Below are 18,552 nucleotides of genomic sequence, written 5' to 3' on the forward strand. Positions count from 1 at the left end.
TCCAGAACTGGGTTCAAACTCAAATCACTCAATTCTTTTTAAAGATCACGAGGCGCTGCCAAATAGTCATTTCCTACCATATTTTCTAAAGCAGGGACATAGTAAGATTTAAAGGATTCGGGGATGAGGTGTGTGTGTGTGTGTGTGTGTGTGTGTGAGATAACTGATGTCATTATGTTGTACCTGATGCTGCATTTCTGGGGTAACATGAGTAACTTTCAAATTAGAATCAAAGGAACATTTTATGTGTGTTAACATACTAGATATGTGGCTCCATGTTAAATGCAGTCCACAAATCAAAAAAGAAATCATCCACTGTCCTTAAATAGAGAAACAACCTAGTGAGACTGACTGATTCTACATTATTAGCTCAGGCTAGGGTTGCAGGGAAACAAGAGTTTGGACATGAATACATATATGCCTACAAGCATCTGATTGATGTTCTTCTAGATACCTGAATAATGGTATGTGAACAATTTTTTTCAAATTTGACAGTGGGCTGCTCTTCTATTCCTCTTGTGTGGGATGGGTGCTAGACCCCCTTTCCCAAATTAACTAATGAGAGACATCTTCAGGTACAAAGAGAAAACATTTATTTAATCCCTGCAGGGAGAGGCCCAGACACACATCTGGGAGCCATGTGCTCCTGAATCTGGCTGGCGGGAAGAAGAACGCCGATTAAATAGGAAAAGACCCAAGCCTTTTCATTGGATAGACAAAAAGGACGTAACCATCCTTGACCAATGTTATCTGCTTCCTATGGGTCATATCACTTCCTGTGGGTCATGGTACTTCCTGTGATTCTCGGCACTTCTTGAGGGTCTGGCAATTAGAGACTGCATGACTCCCTGCAACCCCAGGGTTCAAGACTGAAAATAGGGATTATGTGATTTAGTCTCAATACTTAGAAAGCTTCATCCAATCAGTCTCATTCACTCCCATGAATACTTGGGCCTCCTATAGTCCTTTTCAGTCCATAAAGTTAATGCTAGAGAAAAAAGTCTGACACAAATTTAAAATGAGGAGGATGAAGGAACAGGATGAGTAAGGGCACATTTAAATAATGGTGCTCCTGATCTGTGCATCTAGCTGCCAGACAGCAGACTTTTCCCCTGCTGGGAATGTCTCCTATTGTGATAAAGCCTGCATGCTAGAGCAGCAGTGTGATATGGTAGCTAGAGGACTGGCTTTGAGGTCAGGAAGACTTGAATTTAAATCCTGACTTAGACACTTACTAATGTCTAACTAACTTCTCAGTTTCAGATTGCTTATCTGTAAAAAAGGGGATAATACCAATGTATGGTATTATATCATGATCAAGAGATTCAGTATAGGTAAAGCACTTCCCAGACCTGGAAGCATTATAAAAATGTCAGTGATCATTTTTATGTTAGGAAAGCCTAGGGTTTTTTTGGTCCTGATAAGTTTCATTCTGTGCTGGGTACTTTCAGCTATGTATTTTCATGTAGCCAAGGGAGTGGGAAGCAAAGGGTTTCAGCTTCTTCCTCAGTGAAGGCCTCTCTTTTCTCTCCAGCTAATGTCACTGTGAAATGGGCCACAGCCTTGAGAGAGAACAGCAAGCCTGTTCATAGCTCAGCTCAGGTGTCTCTTCCTCAAAGTCTTCCCTGGTCCACCCAAGGGTTAGTGCTTTCTTATCTGTGTATGTGATGCATTCTCTACAAAATGGAAGCTTCTGGAGGTTGTGTCTTCATAGCCCTAATCCCCAGCAGATTCTTCCATATAGCAGAAATGTGATAAACATCTGTTGGATAGAACTGAATAGGAGATTCTACCTACACAAGTAATTTATCTATCTCCAGGTTCCTTTTTTGTACCTTACAGAAAGTGTGCAAGACAAAGAAGGAAATCAAAGTGCATAGGAATGGGAACTTTTGGAATGCAAATGCTTATTCTTAGATATCTCATTCTGTTCTCCATTTGTTTGGTGTTAACCCACTAAGATTAGGTGATTATTTCATAAGAACATATTATCAGTGGGTTGCCAGGTCACCTGTGCTAATCTTCCATCAAATCAAGAGAGCAGATGGCTCCTGTTTCACTGGTTCAAGTTCAGGCATCTTGCCTGGTCAAACCAGATGTTGGCCCTATCATTGATGTCAAAATAACAGGTTTGGGGAACCCATTCTAGAGATTAGATCTAACCTCTTGAAAAAGGCAGGATTTTTTCCATTACTAAAGCCAGTAATATCCTAGTTTTGATCTATAGAATTCCTGCATTATAATGGAAGTGACTAATCTACCCACAGTAAGAAATCTAATTCTCTAATCACCCTTGTGTTTAAGATGGGAGAAAACATTTCCTAAGAAGTTATGTTTGTACTCTGACATTACTCTAATTTCATGTGCCATCTCACTATACTGAACCCAACTAGCCTGGAGAGAGCCTTTCATTCAGTGTCCCACCTCACACAGACTCATATCCAATCCCAGTGCAGTTCCTTGAGCTTAAGCTTAAGTGAGATGACCATGTTCTTTTGGTAGATATATTAATGCTTTATTGGAATGCGATTGTCTTTTTTTTTTTTCTTCAGTTTTGACAACATTATTAATTGATGTTGCATTCACCTAGGTATTATGGAATATTAATTTGTTTGGAAATCTCAAGCATCTTTTTCTTAAATGTTTATTTAAAATTTTATTTTAAAAATAAATTAAAATGCTTGTATAAATGTACTTCCCCTCAAAAAGAAAGTTTAATTGATACATTTTGTTTTGACACTATAATCACTTCCCATTAATACCTTTCCTTACTTTTCCAACCCCCTCCCATAAGAGCCAAGCATTGTTTACTACTATGACCATGCTTATATGTCTACATAAATGCACACATGTAACACACACAAATATACATGCAGGTAAATATGTATGTATTCTCTAACTTATGTGTGATATTATATATTTTACACATAATATGCCGTGTATGTAATATATATTTTTCTGTGTATACACATGTAGTACATAATCTGTACCCATAGTCTACTACTACCTGTTCACAAAAAAGAAATGTGTTCTACCATCAAGTTATTTGAAACTATCATTGGTCATTGCTTGTGATCTAAATGTTGTCTTTTACTACTGTCTTCATTAACGATATTATTGTTAATCATTCTCCTGGGTGTGCTTTCTTCATAGAGGGTGATTTTATTAAACTGACATTACTGCAACAGTGCTTCTTGAGGAAACTATGCTAGAAATCAAAAGAAAACTTTTTTTTTTTTTTTTTTGACATTTCAAGACCCTTGCTCCTTGACTTTCTCCTAACCTGTGGATTCCTCTGAAACAAACATGGAAGCTTTGAAAAGGGCAGAGCATGGAAGTGAACTTCTCTCATGTGTTCTGGCCACTGTCAATTTTCTTCTACTCTTATTCTTTCCTTTCTCCTTTATTTACACATTATATCCTCTGACACAGGGACATATTTCTTCTTAATGATCACTTGGTTACTCTACAGAATAATGCCAGTGATTCAAGGCTTTCTCTCCTTTTCTCTCTCCTCCCTTTGTATACACAATGAAGACATAAAGGGTATATGATGGTGAGTACAGCTTTTCTTCCAAACCTCAGAATTGACTGGCGAGATCATGGGTTGAAGCTTCAGGAAAGGGCCACAGATTAAGGTTCATTTTGTTAATCACAAATAACTTGCAACGTTCCTGAAATTCCTAGAAGTATTCCAAATGAAAATAATACAATACACACTATGCGAGGTGCTAGGGAATACAAAAAGTTGGAATATGGTAAGGTCACTGCCTCACAGAAGTGTCAGTTTAGTAGTAGAAAAAAGAAACTAATGCAGATATCTGTGGTACACAACATTATATAATGTATTAAGAGATTTATTTTTTACATGCCTGGCAGCATTCCAGATATTGATAAACAAGGAAAATCAAGACATCTTCAGCTTCCAAAAGTTGCAAAATATTTGTACATATAAATAACAGTCATATATGGTTTGGAAGTTTGCGGTGCTTTTTACAAACATTATCTCAGTACATCTTCATGACAATACTATGATGTACATAATGCATAGGCTCAAAGGTTAAATGAATTTCTTATGGTCAAACAACTGGAAAGTACCAAAAACAGTATTTGGATTTAATTTGCTCCTGAATTTATAAGTCCAACACTATTTTCAAGCCACCGTTGCTTAATTTAAATTTATTAAAAGATAAATACTAATATAGTTATTTATCAATACAGTTCTGTTACAGACTTTTCATGGCTGATTTGAAATCTACATCCCTGTCCTGTAAGCCATGGTAGGCAAATGAATAATAGCCACAAACATCATCAAAATTCAACTTCTTGTTTGGAAATACTTTTTTTTTTTGTTCCTCAAATAATTAGAACAAATACATTATGTGCCCTTAAAAATGATGTTGAAATGAAGAGAGCCAGTAGCCATGACATTATATGAATAAGGAAAGGAAAACGTGACCAGATTTTATTTCACGTGATAATTTCCCCCCAATTAAGTTGTTCTTGGAAAAAGATAGAACAGTTCTGTTCTTGTAATTCCTTCTGCTCTACTTCCCTGGGAGCCATATATTAGCAATCTAAGCAGCTTCTATCTAAAGGAGACTGACTAAAGAGGACAAGCACTAAAAAAAAGACATCTACCAAATCACCGTTCAGCAAGTTTGATAAGTTATATAGCATTAACACTAAAAGGATGAGGGCAGATTACCTCCAGTTTAGTTTGCATTAGTACCACGTACATCTACCCCAAAGCTACTTAACTGTTTTCTGATTTCACTTCTGATGCTAAGCTTCCTACAGTCAGTCCCTTTTATCCACCTTGTGACTGGAGCCACTGGTTTGGAACAAATACGTTTATCACAGAACTGGGACTTAAAGGGGCCATGAAGACTCTTTAGTTTAGCACTCTCATTTTATAGTTGAAGATCCTGAGGCCCTGGAAAGTTAAAAGACTTAAGCAAGGTCGCACAGCTAGGAATCAGGAGCCAAAATTTGAATCCAGATCCTCTCAGGGATAGTTCATGCTGCCTCACTATCAGACTTTTCCTCCCTGTGACAACTTCACAATGAAACCTAGTTAACCTGTCCATTCAGTTTACCTCCTCAAAATCAAATATTCCATTCTCAAACATGCTTCCTATCACTCTGAACTACTAGGAAACCATGACTATAAGATTCTTCCCAAGTCCTTCTGCCAAGTCAATGAAAAATGCTCAAGCCTTTTCCCCTTTGCGACTGAGCAGCAACTCCCACATAGAAGGAGAGAAACAGTTGGCTGAACCCTAAGGCCAACCTCAGTCCTCTAGGAAGCCCTAAGTCTAACGAATCGAAAGCAAGAGGATTTGGCTATGTTTAATTGAACAATCCACTCTCTTCACATGCAGCACAACCTCTCATTCCTCGCAACTGGCTGTAAACAGAGAGAGGGAGGGGCCACTGCTGCCTGCCAAATGAAGCAGAAACTTTGTGAGTAATTTACTAGAGGAAAAACAAACTCTGTCTCTCTCACACACACACACACACACACACACACACACACACACACACACACACACACGAAACACCACGCCGCATGTCCACTGCTGATAGGGAGGCAAGTAAGGTTTCCTTCCAGAGGAAAAACACAGAGCAGATCTTTTCTGTCAGCTTCCTCCTTCTGAGTCGGGACTTCATGGTACAGAGGAATGTATGGCGTGAACTGAAGGTAAGAGTTTCTCTGTGGGGCTGTGAGAGTGCAGATGTACAAAAAGCTGTCCCGGGTGATGAGAGGGAAAATTGACATGAGTTTTGCAAAGCAGACAGTCCTCCAAAACTAAGTGATTCTGAGTAAAATGTGTGTTTCTGATGTAGTCAAACTGAAGGAGAGTCCAAATATCAGGAGAGCAGGGAATGCCAGGAAGGAACTGGGGTTGGTTGGGGGTGAGGAAGGAAGAAGAGGAAGCAAATGAAATACAATTTTTCATGAAAAGAGTATGTGTCTTATTCAGGGTATGTGTCTCATGCAGCTGCTAAGACAAATGATTCTATTTCAACAATTTAAAAAATGTACATGATACACATTGCTTCCCATCCCTATATGTCAGACCATGTAGCTTTTGATCATGCCTAAAAGCACTTTCTCTGCAGGTTTGTATCTAATTCTCATCTTTTTGTTTCACATATGATATGTAAAGGACTCAAAAATTAGTACATATAAACAGGTGTTCATAAAAATGTTGAGTTTTCACAAGGAAAGTCTGGTTAAAGGAGAAAAAAATGTTGGGTCATACTGTAATTTGATGATGGTAGCTGAACAGAACCTCACAGAACAATAACAATTTCAATTTTGGAAACAATCATACACAATGGAATGAAAACCGTATCATTTTGTGAACAGTAATGTAAAAAGACCTATCAGTGGTTCATAGGAAAAAAAGGGGTAAAAGAATAATGTTAAAGCTTTGCAAAGTTAAATCATTAAAAAAGTACAGCAAACACTTGTGCTTTCTATTTCTACTAGTTTTCATAGTCAGATACATTTTGGGAGTGGAAGGGTGCATATCCTTTCTATAAGGGGAAGTAGAAACTTTAAAAATTCAAAGAGGAAATGACAATTTTAAAGACAAATTTAAACTGCATATTAGGACTGTAGTCATCTGGCATGTTGAATGGGAAAAGGCAGGAGGTAGAAGAAAAGGAAGAAGAGAGAGGAAAGAAATGCACAGGAAGTTAGCTAAAAGACCTTGGAGGGGGAGGGCTGGGAAAAATCACAATTAAGATAACCAAGCTTTCTTTCAAGGAGTGCTACAAGCGAGTTCTAGGAAAAGGGCAAAATTAAGGAACTAAAAAAAATCAGCTATTCTACTTTATAGATTTCAATGACATTTTTGTTCCTAATAGTAGATATTTCTTTTATAAATGATGTAAGAGATGCATGCATGTTGCTCAAGCAGAGAAATAATATACCGTAAGGTAGAGTAGAGGTTAAATTTTATGCATACTTTATTACACAAATTGAAACCAATCTGATTTATTCACTGTCTCATGTTATTGAGTGTCAATCTCTGGATTACAAAACATTATTGCATATTTCACTTTTCCATCTGTTACCTCCTAGTACAACTAAAACACTTTAATACCTTAATGTGGAATTTTAGAATTTTTTTTTTTTTAATTCTCTTAGCTAGCTGAAGACATTTGTTTAAATTCTATCTTTGATACTTAACAGCTATGTGATCATGGACAAGTAAGCCACTTAGCCTCAAGAAACTATTTAAGGTTAATTTAATTCATACAAAAGAATGCTCACCACTGAATTGTTTTTATTTATGTTATACATCAATTATGTATTGAAATAATCATGTTAATATTGGTAGTTTTTCTTGCTTTGATTTTGGCAAATTGAGTTTTGTTTTATACTTGTTTTGACTGGGAAACCAAAAAGAGAGAAAGGAGTTATCTCGAAAGCACAAAATTTAAGGTCACAGATTCATTTTAAACATGTTCAGAGAGGTTATGGGATTTATCTGAAGACCTAAAGGTTGCCAAAAGAAGAGCTGACAGTTGAATTTGAATCCTCTTAACATCAACCGTGGTATTTTTTCCATTATAGATACCATAAAATACACTGAGAGACTATGGATTCTTCCACAGAATCTGAACAATTTTGAAATCCACCCTATTTTGCGTATATGTAATGGTTCCAGAGACTATATTTCTGCTTTTAAGCACTTAAGTGCTTCCAAAAAACATATACTTGCTGGAAGGGCAATAGAATTTTGTGTGATATAAAGCAAGAATCCCCCAACTAGGTAATTCATGATTTTAAAACTTTGCCTGGTGAATCTCTGAGGCAGATTGATGTTGATTTGGCCTCATTGTGCATGGTTTGCAGGGATTCTCAAAGGAAAATTCTACTCTGCATACCTGTAAGAAAATCACTTCTAGAACCATACACCCTTTGCCCTAATCCCTATCCCAACTAGCAGTGATTATAAGAAATAAGAGAAATCAAAAGTACCTTAAAAGTTAGAGACTGTTGTATATCACTAACAATGTATTGTTTAGCATTTATATCAATGACTAGGCATCAGATCAGTAGATACATAATTGGGATAGCTGACACATTGAATGTCAGTGTAAGGAACCACAAGAACAGGTTAGAGCAATAGGCTGAATCTAACAAGTTGAAATTCAATAGTGATAAATGAAGTCTTACACTTGTATTTGAAAAACAACTTTATAAGAATAAAAAGTGAGAAGACATAATTAGGCAGCAATTGCTTTGAAGAAGCCATGGGAATTTTAGTGGACTGCAAACAAAATGATCATCAGTGTGATATAGCAGCCTCCCTTTGGCTGCATTAAGGAGGACATGGATTCTGTTAATAGCCACACTGTACTCTGATATCATCAGACCTCATGTGGAGTACACTGTGCTTAGTTCTGAGTACCATGGTTTAAGAAAGATACCAATAAACTGTAGAGTGTTCAGAAGAAAACAACCAAGATGGTGATTAGCAAATCAAGAATTTGGGGATGTTTCACCTGAAGAAGTGGATATAATAACTGTCTTCAAGTACTTGGAAAATCAACTATCATTAAGATATATTTTTATTAGACTTATTTTATTTGGCCCCAGAAGGGAAGAACCAGACAGAATATGTGGGAGCTGCAGTTAGACCAGTTTAGGATTGATATCATGATAACATCCTAATATTTGGAGTCATCCAAAAATAGAATAGTGGGGAGTTCCCCTTACTGGGAGATTTTTTAAGCAGAGGGGTTGGTGAACATGTTATTGTGGGGATTTCTTTTTGTCTATATTGAACTTAGTCCTTTCTAACTCTTAAGTTCTGTGATTGTGTGATCATAGATCCATGGTGTTACAACTATTAGGAGAATGAATAGAAAACCTCTATACTAAAATGATTCCAACCAGACAGATATGGCAAGGAACAGATCAAGGCAAATTGGAAACTGAGAAGGGAATAAAGATGCTCACCTAAGACACTGTATGAATCACCAGATATTTAAAGGACCATAACTGTGGGACAGATCAGGGGTTTTAGGCTAGCTAATGACACTGTGGTGGAAACAGTAAAGTGGTGCAGTGAATGAAATGCTGGGCCTGGAGTCAGGATAATTCATCTTCCTAGCTAAATGATTCTGGACAAGTCACTTAACCCTATTTATCTCAAGTTTCTTCTTTTGCAAAATGAATTAGAGCAGGAAATGACAAACCACCCCAGTAATTTTGCCTATGAAACTACAAAAAGACCACAGATAGTATGGTCACAAAGAGTTGACTGAGCAATAACAACAAGGTGATGGAAGGCAAGATTGAAGGTTGTTACAAAGAAGAATTTCATGGTCTAACAGAATTATATCTCAAAGATCTCAGGTTATCTAATCCAATTCCTTCATCTTACAAAGAAAATGAGGACTAAGGAAGTTAAATCACTTGCTAAAAATCCTCTCAGCAGCAGTGTCAGAATCAGGATCTGAACTCGAGTCCTAGCTATCAGCATTCTTTCCACTGTACCACAGAGACTCTCCTATTCTGATGGAATGCAGGGTATTTTCCCCATTCCTCACTCACCCACCTCTTGGCTATAAGGAAAAGGGAGGGCTGTCCTGTCAGAAGCATGACTTTTCTGATGAGAAAAATCTACCCCTGCCCTAAAAGACTACTTAGAAACATCTTAAAAGAGATGAAATGCAAGGCCTTCACTTTATTGTTTTCTGTTCCTGGAAATGACTATGTCAGGCACTGCCTCACCCATTCTAAGCAGTCAGGGTAGCACCCATCCCCTGACTGAGAGGTAGGAAAAGGCTTAAAGCAGCCTTTTAAAAACTTCCGGTTGAGCATCCTGAATGAATTATCCATTACTCAGATTTCATTCAGAAATTACATTAGAGAGACTCACCATGGCCAGTAAAATTATTACATCATAAAATTTCTGGTCATAACCAGCCCTGTTTGGGGCTAATAAGACAGCAGTCATTTTGATGGTTTATTACCCTTCCATGAAAAACACACAGGGAAAGAGATTGAATCCTCAAGAGACTCTTCCTTTTGAAATGTGGCACTGGCTTGCTGCTGTTTTTGTGATAGTTAAAGGCACGTGTGGCTTCTCTTCTAGCCCTGCCATCCCAGATGTCTAAGATACGCCTAGGGACAATACATCTGGAGATGTGTTACAAACTAATTTGCTCTTACTTCTTTCTTCACAGAACAGCTGGAAGTCATCAGAAAAACCACTGCTGATTGGTTCACTATGTGGAGCTGCGACACTTTCAATGGTACCCAGAACAGTGAGGACCAACTCCTCTGCCATGATTTCCACCTCATCCTCTCCATCTTCTCTCTCCTCTACCTCATCATCTGCTTCCCGATTGGCCTTTGCTACAATGCCCTGCTGGTTCTGGTCAATCTGTACAACAAGGCTACAATGACTATGCCTGATGTTTACTTTGTGAACATTGCCATTGCTGGCCTCATAATTAATGCTGTTGCACCAATATACCTTCTAGGACCGACTACCACCAAGTGGGCCATCTGGAGTTTTAACAGTGAAGTTTATATCACGCTGCTGATTTTGTTTAATGTTTCCTCTCTGGTCATCATGTATTCAACCACCTTACTCAGCCTGGATTACTACATTGAGCGAGCTCTACCCCGGACTTACATGTCTAGTGTGTATAACACTAAGCATGTCTGTGGGTTCATTTGGGGAGGGGCAATGCTTACGAGCTTTTCTTCTCTGCTGTTCTACATCTGTAGCCATGTGTCCACGAAGCTCATTGAGTGCTCCAAGATGCAAAATAAGGAGGCAGCCGACGCCATCATGGTATTTATCGGTTATGTTGTTCCTGCCATTGCTGTACTTTATGCACTTGTGTTGATTTTACGAATACGGAAAGAGGACACACCCCTGGATCATGATACTGGAAGACTGGACCCTTCTGTACACAGGCTTCTGATTGCCACAGTGTGCACCCAGTTTGTGCTGTGGACCCCTTACTACCTAACTCTACTGGTGAACACATTCCTTGTTTCACAAGGAAAACTCATGGATGAGCACTACATGAGGATACTGCATTTCATCAAAGATTTGTCAAAGTTCTTAGCTTTCTCAAGCAGTTTTGTGATGCCACTTCTCTACCGCTATATCAACAAAAATTTTCCTGGCAAGTTACGCCGACTGGTTAAAAAATTGCACTGTGGGCATCAGAGGTGCTCTCATGACCGAGCAACAGTACAGCAGGTGATGACGTAGGCTATGAAGAGCTTGTGGAGTGTGAGCATTGCTGAACTTCCACATCCAGGTCGTAGCACAATCCTGTGGTTTCTTACCAAGGACTTTGTTAGAAGCTCTTCACATGGATACTGGAAGGGAGCTGCTATTCTTACTGACCAAGAGACGCTTGTTCTAACAGAGCTGGCACAGCAATACTAACAGAAACCTCAGGCAGGTTAGACAAGCTGGCATTTGAGAGCACTTTCAAAGCACTGAGTCAGTAAGCTTGAGTTCTGCATTTCTTCCCAGTTTTAATAATCCTGGGTAGAGAAATGACTAAAAGGTAAAGTGAAGTCTTGATTGGATATAAAGCACTTTGTTATCTGTCCAAGGAAAGGGCAATGCTATGTTTTTCTTCCTTAGAAAAAGAGATGCAATAATTCTAAATGGAATCGTCTTAGTACTTTTCTTGACATGCCCTGTGTGTCTTTACCAGGATGGTCAAACTCTGGCCAAGGTAATGCTGATCAAAAGAATAGGCTGTCCAAACAGTCTGAAATGAAATATAAGCTACAATATTATTAACTTATCTGTTTCTTTCCCTTAAAATGTGTGCATTTTGAGATCTCTGTCATTGAAGTAATTTACTCATTTTAAACCTTTTCTAAATTAGGGTTTTTCTAAATGAAGTAATAAGAATCTGGAAATCTAGTATTTATATTTTGCTTGATTATATTGTGAAAATACTTGATTCTTCACTATTTTTCTTGATTTTTTTAAACAGAAGCACAGATATTTACTAGAAATCCACTAAGTATTAAAATGAAGGAAATAATTACAAGTGTCAGAATGATGGTGGAATGTAGTTTTTTTTTTTAATTAAAAAAAGCAAAACCAACTACCTAAGGTCCACATGTTCATGAAATTCAGTTGTCATTGTCTCTTTCCTTTTAATAAGTTGTATTAAATATTGCATAGGAAAATTTTATGGCACTTATGCCACAATGATATTACTAAAATTTCTTAAAAATGAGTAAGAATATATATATATATATTCTTACTAAGAATATATATATATATTCTTACTCATATATATATATATTCACACACACATGTATGTATGTATGCCTGGTTATAAGCTGTGGAATAATCTAAGAGTATTAAAGGAATTGTTAATTCTTAAACATCATAACATACTTAATATCCTCACTATCATGAGGACAGTATGTAGGGCTGATTTTCAGATTTCTATTTCTCAATCACTACAAAGTTAGTTTCCAAGTCCAAAGATATAAGAAAAATAGAATGAAAAGAAAATATAAAAGCTCTAAAATATGATTGATTGAGTTCGAGTGCACTATATAAAAGAGATATAAAGATCTATTCTGGTAAACTGTAGCATGATCTAGCAGGAAGGAGGACAGAATGTCTGAACAACTACACAAGAACTAACAATATGATTTCTTAAGCTGTCCCTGACACTCTATAATGATTACAATTTTACATTTGCAACACTCCTCCTTACTTATTTGAATTGAAAGGTAATCTAAGATAGACTTAATACTAATCAGAAATGACCATAGAAAAGTGAAAGCAATTTCTATATTAAAGATAAGGTAAAATAGAAAATCCACATGTGTGAATTATTTTTTGAAATGAACACTTGTGAAAGGAACACTTGAAAGGAACACTCAGCACCACTGAGGGCCCTAGGTTTAGAGCTGGAAAGAACTTAGAGGTTATCTAATCCTATTACACCTCTTCTTCCTCCCTTCATCCCCCACATTTTAAAGATGAGGAAACTGAGGGCCAAAGAGGTTATGCCTTGCCAGAGGTCACATAGGTAGCAAATGGCAGGATCTGACTGACAATGACAAGAAAACAGCAATGTAATTTTATTGTGTGAACAAATCATCATTCACCCTTCTACTAGTTAAGCCTTACATAAAGCTCAGTCAAAATCATTTTGCATCATTCAATCTTCCCTCCCACAGAAAGGAAAAAAACAAACAGATGCTGACCATTGACTCAGTCTTCTAGTTCTTTATACTCTCCAGATATCATTCCTCTTCATTCAATCATTATCAGGTCTACTGTAACCCCACAACTCAAACTTTTCTGACCCAGTCCTTTAGGAGAACTTGGGCATTAGGTTGTATCACTACAAACTATTATTTTTCTCCTCAAGGTCTCACCTAACTTCAAATTGCCCAAAAAATGACTATGGTGTTACATTTTGCCAATAAGAGTCATTAGCTGGATCAATCTCTTTCAAGAGTCTCAGGTTTTAAAGTTATGTAAAACAGCAAATCTGACTTCTTTCCCAACCTATTCCAAGCCCACTTTGCCAGACTTAGAAAACTGAATTAAATGTTCTTTTTTTCAGAGAGAAAGATTACTAAATTAGAGTATGTGGCTTTCTCCAATATCTTTTCTATCACAAAAGAAAAAGAAAATTAGTTACTAAGGAAGAACTGCATTTCACTAGATCTTGGTCAGTATATTGCAAGAGTATCATTTTAAATGTAAACATAGGCAGATATATTCTCTCTCCCTAAGTGTCTCCAAGTACCCATCTGAACCTATCCATTTGACATCTGATTTCTAATCATTCATTGTAGGAAAGAGGAAAAAGATAAGGAAGTGAATAGCTGTTTTCTTCTTTCTTTAAAGCAGAGGTATTTAATTTTTTTTTTCATGGACCCCTTTGGTAATCTAGAGAAATCTCAGAATATTTTTTTTCAATGCATATATAAAATAAGGAGAATTACAAAGAATATAAAATATAATAAAATTGAGTTATTAAAATATATCATATTTAAAAAAAAAACAAGTTCACAGATGCCAAATGAAGAATCTCTATTTTAAAGGCTCTTTCTAGTTTCATGTTCTTTGAACCTTGATTTTTTTTTTTTTAAATATGGAAGAAAGAGCTCCAGAAAGAAGGCTATGAACTCTTCTTTTACGAAGGTACAGGTCTATAATCATGAATGATCCCAGAATGGACTACATAGAAAGTGGTCTTCCTCAAACTCACACGGTTGCCCTTCAAATTTTCCACCTCAATTTCTCAACCATTAACAGACTTCCTATGCAAATTACAGGATTTTTATTCCATGCATTATTTCCACCTACTTGAAAGAATAATATTTTTGGATAGTCTCTTCCTTACAGCCTGTTTGCCCTATCATCTTCCCATATGTAAGCTGTACAGTCTAGATACTTCCAAATGCACCCTTTTCCTGTCCTCTACCTTATCCCAACCTAAATGATATTGTTAGCACTAACATATCATGCTCATTATCCAGATCATCACTCCCAACTTTCAAACCAATAACCTCAGCAATATCCTAACTTGGATGGAGAGATTAATGCAATGCTGAGGGGCTAGACCAGTGCTTTTCTTTTATCACAAAGGTGACATTAGGAACATCCACAATTATAAACTGCATCTTGAGAATGTAGCTTCATGAAAGTTGATTTTAAGTACTTTTTTTTTTTTGTGGTCCATTCCACTTCTTATTCCACATCCCTGGGGAATCTCACCCCATCATTTTGCAAAAGTAAACCTTCTGTCCCATTTCTTAATCTCTCTCTGTTCTTTTCTTTTCCACTGAGAGCAGGTCCCCCTGCTGTTATGCTTCACACACCACCAGTCTTTTATCAGCCCTCTCCAGATTTGAAGACATCTTTTACTGTTAATTCTAACATACTGCATAATTTGGTTTTCACATCTCATTGGCGAATCTATTTTCTTGTGGTTTCCTCTCTAAATTCATCTTTGATGCAACCTGGCTGATTTGCATTTTTCTTGCCTCGGCTGTATTTTTTATTTCTGACATTTCAGCTATATTGCCATAAATGAAGAGGATCTTAAGTTGTTGATGGGAAAAAAGGGTTAGAGGGAAGAACATGTTTTGGAAAATTCAAGGTTAACTGTGAATTTAAACATATTTCTTCCAATTGCTATAAGACCCACAGGATCACATTTTTAGTCTTATGTTTTAGTGACACTTGCTGACAAAACTTTTTGCTTATAATCTTACAGTTGCTGATTTTCCCACTAGTGATTATTAATGATTAGAGAGTTCATATTTTAAAAAAAAAATCTTTCTTACTTTGCAGTTGTTTATGCAAAGTAAACTTAATCTTAAATTTAATCCATCAATACTACAGATTTCTAAAACTGGTTAACACCAGCCTATGAATGAAGTATATGAAATTCATATACAAGCATGCATGTATGAGAATACAAAGTCACATGTAATTTAGAAGCAGTAATCATGGAAGAATCAACCATCGTTTACAGCAAAGAAGGTATGCTCTAAAAATCAGTCATAAGAATCAAAGCCTTCCCATCTCAAACATGAGCTTCCCTGATTTTTCTGTAAATATGAGCCAATCTCTTTAGTACCCATATAAGTACTGTATATATATGAAGAGGAAAAACCTACTGATGTACAGAGGCACATGTGAAGAATCTGTTTATTAAGTTATTTTCTAAAAATGATATATGTTTATTACTCTTTAACATTAACATTTTTGAATGCTTAAAGTGTATTGTATGTGTTTCTGTGTGTGTATGCTGTATGAGAAAATCATCACAGAAAGTGCCATTATTAACAGTATTTTCCCCTCTACAGATTTAAATTTAGATATATTTTATGTTGATTTACTCCTTTGTAGTTCTTCCACTTGGACAGATGTCTTTATGTAAAATAAATAAATAAACGAAGTCATTCACATTTACCCATACCTCTGTGATTCCTATAGCGGGCATGGTTGAGGTCTTTATCAGCTTTAGACTGATGAAGCTTTCAATTTGAATACTTGCTTGTTAAAGCAAGCAGGCAAACTTTAGAAGGGGGCAGGGAAAAAGAAGGTAATAGGTTAGCTAGCTAAAAAGCAACCTTATCACTGCTCTATTAGAAAATAATTTTTTCCAAACAATAAGAATTATTTATTGAACACAATTTCAAGGGAAGAGAATTAAATTCACTTTCAACATATACCAAAAGCATAATGTAAGTAACAGTCATGATTTGTGATTAGTTCTTTAATCTTGTTACAATTAGATAATAATTAGTTATATAATATTTTGAATATATAGAAACAGATTTTTGAACCCATAGGACTATGTTGATAAAAAAATATTTACTGAATGTCTATTATGTACTGTAATGGGAGAGGTCCAATTGGTAGTACCATCTCATAAACAGAATTTTGTATGGAGTTATGGACTCAAAAGAAATTATTTGTATAGTTTCTCCTACTCAGCTTCTTTGAGAAACAAAGGTAGGTTATTCCAATGAAATGAAATTAAAATATAATGCATTAATCTGCAACTATATAGAATCATAGATTAATATTATACTAAGAGAATAATCCTTACCTTCAAGGAGTTTATAAAAATATAACAAGCAAGAGAATCAGTAAGTCATCAAGTCTTCAAATAAATAATACAGATAATAAATGCTTTAGAAGTTCTGAGGTGAGTTCTCCATATCACAGTGGTATAAGAGAATTGTACCCAGGAGGATATGAATAGGCTGGGGAGTAGAGGATGATACACCATGCTTATACAAAGAAATGTCTAGAGTATATAAAAACAGGAAGGAGAGAGAGAGAGCCAGGATAAGATCAGACTAGAGAAATTGAAAACTCAAGCTTTAGATTATATTCCTTTCACAGCACTGAGACACTGAAAGCTTAGGGTCCAAAGCCAATTAACAATCAATGAGTCAATAAATATTCATGACAGGTACTGTGCCAGATACTGGGCATAAAAATAGAGTATTAAACCATTATGATTCTCACTGAGCTATTATTCTTATAACAGGTTAGACGAGGGCATATAAAACCATATATACCATACATATAAAATGAATAAATAAAATATATACAACAGAGTTAAATGCAGGGTAGTTTGAGAGGGAGGGCACTAGTAACTGGGGAGATTATGAAGGGCTTCACACAGAGAAGTGGCTTCATACTGAAGGCAGTTTCATCATTACTTTGTTCTTGGGAAGATTAATCTGTTGCCAGTAAGTGTAACAGGACAATAGATACTGGGAGATCAGTTATCTTTTGGCAGTCATGTAGACATGAAGTGAGGGAAGAAAAGCTATAAGAATTACCGGAAGGAAAAGTTAACAATTATATTTCTCTACTTTTCTATCTTCTAAAATGGGACATCTTTTTTTCTAACAGGGATGCTGATAAGATGCATGTAAAATTCTTAGAAGGAAAATACTATAGTAAGAGACTCATCTTCTCTTCTGGCTAGTAGAATAAAGTGGGGCTGATCACACTAGCAAAGATGGAGATAACCAATTTCATCCTTGAAATCTCTGATATTTGTGTTTGTATGAATTTTCTAAGAATGCAATGTCTAGAGCTAAACACTCTCTCTCTCTCTCTCTCTCTCTCTCTCTCTCTCTCTCTCTCTCTCTCTCTCTCTCTCTCTCTCATTTTTGCCAGAAATAAACTTACCAGAAGAGAGTCCAGAATACGTCATGTTTTGGGTGGGAGACTTCCAAAGATCAACATTCAAGGAAATTATGGATGACTCATTGGGCAGAATTCAGGTCTTGTGTCAGTAGTAAACCAATCCCAATGAATAATTCAAAAGGACAATGTTATGTTAGGGAATTAAGGGGATGAAGAGGGACATTACATAAAATTAGAAATAAGACAAAAAAAAATCACTTCTTATAAGATATAGTGTGCTGGGTACCAGTTCTCAAAAACCACAAATCAAAGTCCTCAAAATCCAACAACATTCTCAACACAGTTTCAAGAATCAGATAACAATAATGTGTTGAAAAACAATTGCAAATTGGTCTCAGTTATTCTGTCATCTGGGAGAACATCCGTAGTAATCTCATACTCATTCTCAAAAGGAAATTAAGCATAAAATGTTATAATGTCATGACATATAATAATTACAATGGTTAGTATAATATCCTAGTAATCAAAAATATTTGAATAAAAAAAAAAAAAAAAGAGTCCTGGACTAATAATGAAAAGACCTGGTATTTTGTCTTTGCCCTGCTATATAGTAACTAAAAAATCACAGGAAAATTCCTGTTGCCTCAGTTTCTTTTTGTCATCTTTAAGATGACACAGATGGACTAAATGAGCTCTAAGGTCTCTTCCAGCTCTAAAAATTTACCAACTTAAACGTCTATGACCTTAATAAATAAATGAATGTTTCTTATCATATAGGAATGGTTGGTTACATAATCTATGTGATATGTGACTGATTTATATATGCATATGTTTTTATAGGTAGATATTCACTAACAATTTAGGTGGTCAAGCTCAAGTA

The 18,552-nt window shown here is 36.2% G+C and overlaps 2 protein-coding genes across 7 annotated transcripts in view; one reads left to right on the top strand and one right to left on the bottom strand.

Moving 5' to 3' along the window:
• GPR146 (G protein-coupled receptor 146) overlaps positions 1-15,971 on the top strand; it is an 85,042-nt gene extending 69,071 nt beyond the window's left edge. For 2 of the 5 annotated variants that reach the window (XM_074281116.1, XM_074281117.1), the window contains exon 2: positions 10,216-15,971. In XM_074281116.1, coding sequence (XP_074137217.1) covers positions 10,260-11,261 — 1,002 coding nt within the window. In that variant the 5' untranslated portion in view covers positions 10,216-10,259 and the 3' untranslated portion in view covers positions 11,262-15,971. Of the gene's footprint in view, positions 1-4,702; positions 5,705-10,215 lie in introns of those variants that run through there. The other 3 variants (XM_074281114.1, XM_074281115.1, XM_074281118.1) reach the window with 3 other exon arrangements.
• The window catches only part of CHLSN (cholesin), a 342,470-nt gene that overhangs the window by 179,596 nt on the left and 144,322 nt on the right, over positions 1-18,552 (bottom strand). The window lies entirely within an intron of this gene.

This window comes from Sminthopsis crassicaudata, chromosome 1, assembly GCF_048593235.1.
Source record: "Sminthopsis crassicaudata isolate SCR6 chromosome 1, ASM4859323v1, whole genome shotgun sequence".
NCBI lineage: Eukaryota > Metazoa > Chordata > Mammalia > Dasyuromorphia > Dasyuridae > Sminthopsis > Sminthopsis crassicaudata.